Below are 5,000 nucleotides of genomic sequence, written 5' to 3'. Positions count from 1 at the left end.
GAAGGGACCTTGTGAAGGAGAGGGAAGGGACCTTGTGAAGGAAAGGGCAAAAGGACTTTGTGAAGGAGAGGGGAAGGGACCTTGTGAAGGAGAGGGGAAGGGACCTTGTGAAGGAGAGGGGAAGGGACCTTTAGGAGGAGAGGGGAAAGGAATTTGTGAAGGAGAGGGAAAGGAATCTTGTTCAGAAGGAGGGAGGGAGGGAGGGTCGAGGGTTCCTCAGAAGGTGACAACGATGCCGCAGTCGAGGACGCTGACCTCCGTGATGTCCTTGAGCTTGGTGGCGGCCTTGAGGACCTCGAGCCCCGCCTCCACCTTGCCGAAGACGCGGCAGTAGCTGGTTCCGGGTCCCGGGTGCTTGGTGGTGATGGCGAAGCGCGACCCACTGCCAAGGCTCCCAGGGCCCGTGTGTCCGTCCGCCTCGCACCAGCCCCACACCAGCCCCACCGACGCCCTCTTCTGGCACTCGCGACCCAGCTCCTCCTCCTCTATCGCCACGTCGTCCAGACCGCCGCCCACCACGTACTCCCCCGGACGCCCCTTGTAGCCCACCTGCAGCAGTTGCGTGTCCACGTAGCTCCTCCCGGCCTGGCCCGTGCACAGCGACAGGAACTGCTGGGCGCGGCGGTCGTTGGGCGTCAGGCGGATGTGGACGCGCCCTCGAGCCGCCCCGCCCCAACCCATCTCCAGAAACACCACGCTGTAGAAGGGGTCCATCAGCTGCATGGCCTCGCAGTGCTGGAAACGCGACCAATTAATCAATTAGACGGATATATCACACGTGACGGAATCGCAAACTTCACGCCTCGTTCGAATCAACTGAATCATGCATCACACCAATCAAGCTATATAAACAAACCCCCCCCCCCCCCCAACAAATCAAGACACCCTCCCCCCCTCCCCCTTCCCCCCCCCCCCTTCTCCTTCTTCACCTTCATGACACGAGCGTAAGGAGGAGCGGGCTGGTCCTTGAGCACATGAAGATACAGCTTCTCGTCGGCAAGAGTCATCCGGGCGGAGCGGGGAGGCGAAGCTCCAGGGAACAGCGCCGTTTCGTCGAGCGCGTAGACTCCCCCCGCCTCCAGTTCTCCCACGACTCCAGATCTGCCGCGAACGCCCTTCTAGAGGGAGGGAGGGGGAAGGGGAGAGGGAGAGGGAGAGGAAGAGGAAGAGCAAGAGGGAGAAAGGGAGAGGGAAAGAGAGACGGAGAGGGAGGGAAGAAGGGAAGGAAAGGGAGAGGGAGACGGAGAGGGATGAGGGAAAGGGAGCGGGAGGGAAGAAGGGAGGGAGAGGGAGAGAAGGAGGGAGAGAAGAATGGAGGGAGAGAGGGAGGGGGTGAGGGAGGGGGAGAGGGAAAGGGAGGGAGGGAGGGAGAGGGAGAGGGAGAGGGAGAGAAAGAGAGAGAGAGAAAAATAGACACAGAGAGAGAAAACAAATAAAATAGACAGAGTGTTCAAGAGAGGGAAGGGAGGGAGGGAGAAAGAGGGAAGGAAGAATGGAGAGAGAGAGAGAGAGAGGGAGGGAGGGAAGAATGGGGGAGAAGGAGAGAAAGAGAGAGAGGGAGAGAGAGAGAGAGGGAGAGAGAGTGAGAGAGAGAGAGAGAGTGTTCAAGAGAGGGAAGGGAGGGAGGGAGAAAGAAGGAAGGAAGAATGGAGAGAGAGAGAGAGAGAGGGAGGGAAGAATGGGGGAGAAGGAGAGAAAGAGAGAGAGAGTGAGTGAGAATCTCATTTTATGGAGTTGAGTCTAAAACCTCATTTGCAATTTGAGAAGCAGCTTCCCCAAGATTTCTCCTTCTGTACTGTGTTCAAAAACCTTACTCCTAAAATTAATCAGAAGCTATAAATCACATGAATCTTGTTATAAAAGTAAGATATAAATCAAAGAAATCAAGGTATTCTAAGTTGAAAAACACACATGATTGTATTTTGTTCTCTTTCTTAGATCAGGTTGTTAATATTCAATAGCATTTCATCAGTGAGGCAAGACGCAATGTTAATCATGAGAATAATGCAACATCAATACTTAAATACCTTGTTATTATAATATCAAAGTAGAAGTTAAACTGTTTTAAAGCATTTTAAGTTAATTAATCAATTATAGTTATAATAATAATAGTTATTACTAATACTAATAATGATAATAATAATGACAGCAGATAGTTAATAATAATAATAATTAGTTAATAATAGATATTCTAAGCTAATTAATTAATGATAGTTTCGATTACGCCCATTCAGTAATAATTTCCTATTTCAGTACGTAAATGAAAATTGTTACTGAAAATTGTGCAGCATGGAATAGGACCAGCCCTTCGGGAGTATAAGGGCGTTTTTACGATACAATATGCATTCAAAATAGCCTTTTCTTCTTTGATATTCTTCCTTATATAGTCTACAGTGTGATTGTAATATGATTAATGATAAAAAGTCTTCATGTAGGCTAGTATGGCTGGGTGACTGGGGGTAAGGGTAGGGGTAGGGGGTAGGGGTAGGGGGTAGGGGTAGGGGTAGGGGTAAGGGAAGGGGTACGGGTAGGGGTAGGGGAAAGGGGTAAGGGTAGGGGTACGGGTACGGGTACGGGTAGGGGTAAGGGTAGGGGTACGGGTAGGGGTAAGGGAAGGGAAAGGGGGAGGGGGAGGGGTAGGAGTAGGAGTAGGGGGAGGGGGAGAGGTAGAGGTATGGGTAGGGGTATGGGTAGGGGAAGGGGTAGGGGTTGGGGTAAGGGTCGAGGTAGGGGTAGGGGTAGGGGGTAGGGTATGGGTAGGGGGTAGGGGTAGAGGTAGGGGTAGGGGTAGGGGTAGGGGAAGGGGTAAGGGTAAGGGTAGGGGGTAGGGTAGGGGGTAGGGGTAGAGGTAGGGGTAGGGGTAGGGGTAGGAGAAGGGGTACGGGTAGGGGTAGGGGGTAGGGTAGGGGTAGGGGTAGGGGGTAAGGGTAGGGGTAGGAGAAGGGGTACGGGTAGGGGTAGGGGGTAGGGTAGGGGTAGGGGTAGGGGGTAAGGGTAGGGGTAGGAGAAGGGGTACGAGTAGGGGTAGGGGTTGGGGTTGGGGTAGGGGTAGGGGTACGGGTAAGGGTAGGGGTAGGAGTAGGGGTAGAGGTAGGGATAGGGGTAAGGGGTAGGAGTAGGGCTGTACATGTAGGCGTGTGTGTAATAAGTGTGCTTGTATTCATACAAGTGTCCCCATTTACGTCTAAAATCGAAATCCTAATCCTAAAACACCTAAAAATAAATTCTAATCCTATCTCAAAATTAAATAATTAGAACATTCCCTCACCTTATACTTAGCTACTGACTGTGATGTCTCCCAGATACTCGCGTCTCGTCTACGTACAGCAGCCGTTGCACTCTCAATTTGTTCCTGGAAGTGTTTCGTTGCATTGTATTCGGTTGCAATTTATAGCGTTCTGTTGCATGTGAGCGAAAAGATGCGGGAAAGAAAACGGGCGAAAGAGAGTGGAGAAATTTGGGGGGAAAATTGTACGGTTTGTGGGGAAAATTCAGGGATTTCTTGTCGTAACAAAGAAAACGAGGTTGTACGACGGGATACTAATGTATTTTCGATGAGAATGGATTCGCTTTACTAGAACTATTATTGGCATATTAGTTAGAGCTTTCGTACCAGACTGGATTATTTCAACAATGGGAAGAGGAATGTATGGACACACACATATATACATATGTGTGTGTGTGTGTATATGTATAAATATATATATATATATACATATAAATATATAAATACATATATATATATATATATATATATATATATATATATATATATGGTATATATATATATATATATATATATATATATATAAATAGATGTATATGTAGATAGATATATATAGATATATATATACACACACACACTTACATACATATACACATAACATAGACACACACACACACACACACACACACACACACACACACACGCATTATATATACATATATATATATATATATATATATATATATATATATATATATATGTGTGTGTGTGTGTGTGTGTGTGTGTGTGTGTGTGTGTGTGTGTGTGTGTATGTATATGTATATATATATACACACACACACTTACATACATATACACATACACATACATACACACACACACACACACACACACACACACACACACATATATATATATATATATATATATATATATATATATATATATATATATATATATATACATATATATACATATATATATATATACATATACACACACACACACACACATATATATATATATATATATATATATATATATATATATATATATACAAATATATCCCGTCAGGATCCCAGGGCAGAATAGGCCAATCGTATGAGGCGACTAAAAGAGATTGATCATGCGGTGGCGACACCATAGCCGGAAAGATCCTGCGAATCTTCATGGCTATGGTGTCGCATGACAGTCCATCGGGGAGAGGCACGACGCTCCACCAATTGCAGATATTGCAAAAATATGCAGGACCAGGATCAGTGGGGGAGAGTTGTGAAAGTGGTCGATATATATATATATATATATATATATATATATATATATATATATATATATTTATATATATGTATATATATATGTGTGTGTGTGTGTGTGTGTGTGTGTGTGTGTGTGTGTGTGTGTGTGTGTGTGTGTGTGTGTATTACATTACACACGCACATACAATCAGCAATGCATTCCTCACAGTCACAACCATCAACCAGGTCAGAAAATATCAGAGGATTATTAACATAATGAAAAATCCACTTAAATCTCTGACAAAATTAACTTTGACTGGAGATCCACTTGAGTATTGAATTCCAATCCTTATATTGCCACTCGGCAGGTAAAATGTTGCTTTGATTGCACGCGCTTGCAAGATAATAAGGAAGAAATATAGTTAGACATTAAGGGTAATTAGGGGAGACATGTCAATTGATAATGATAATAGAGATTATGATAATAAGAGCAACGATGATAATTATGATGATAAAAGCAACGATGATAATTATGATAA

General features: G+C 45.2%; 1 protein-coding gene across 2 annotated transcripts in view; it reads right to left on the bottom strand.

The window, feature by feature from the left end:
• Positions 1-5,000, bottom strand: part of LOC122264409 (uncharacterized) — a 12,144-nt gene that overhangs the window by 157 nt on the left and 6,987 nt on the right. Inside the window, exons 3-5 of one of the 2 annotated variants that reach the window (XM_043033281.2) lie at positions 3,269-3,352; positions 930-1,118; positions 1-735 (exon numbers count right to left, since the gene is read on the bottom strand). The exon at positions 1-735 is cut by the window's left edge and continues 157 nt beyond it. In XM_043033281.2, coding sequence (XP_042889215.2) covers positions 217-735; positions 930-1,118; positions 3,269-3,352 — 792 coding nt within the window. In that variant the 3' untranslated portion in view covers positions 1-216. The remainder of the gene's footprint in view (positions 736-929; positions 1,119-3,268; positions 3,353-5,000) is intronic. The other variant, XM_086546742.1, reaches the window with a different exon arrangement.

This window comes from Penaeus japonicus, unplaced genomic scaffold, assembly GCF_977035675.1.
Source record: "Penaeus japonicus unplaced genomic scaffold, GWHDUDI00000001_assembly GWHDUDI00000002, whole genome shotgun sequence".
Taxonomy (NCBI): Eukaryota; Metazoa; Arthropoda; class Malacostraca; order Decapoda; family Penaeidae; genus Penaeus; species Penaeus japonicus.
This window is presented reverse-complemented; position numbering and strand designations above follow the sequence as displayed.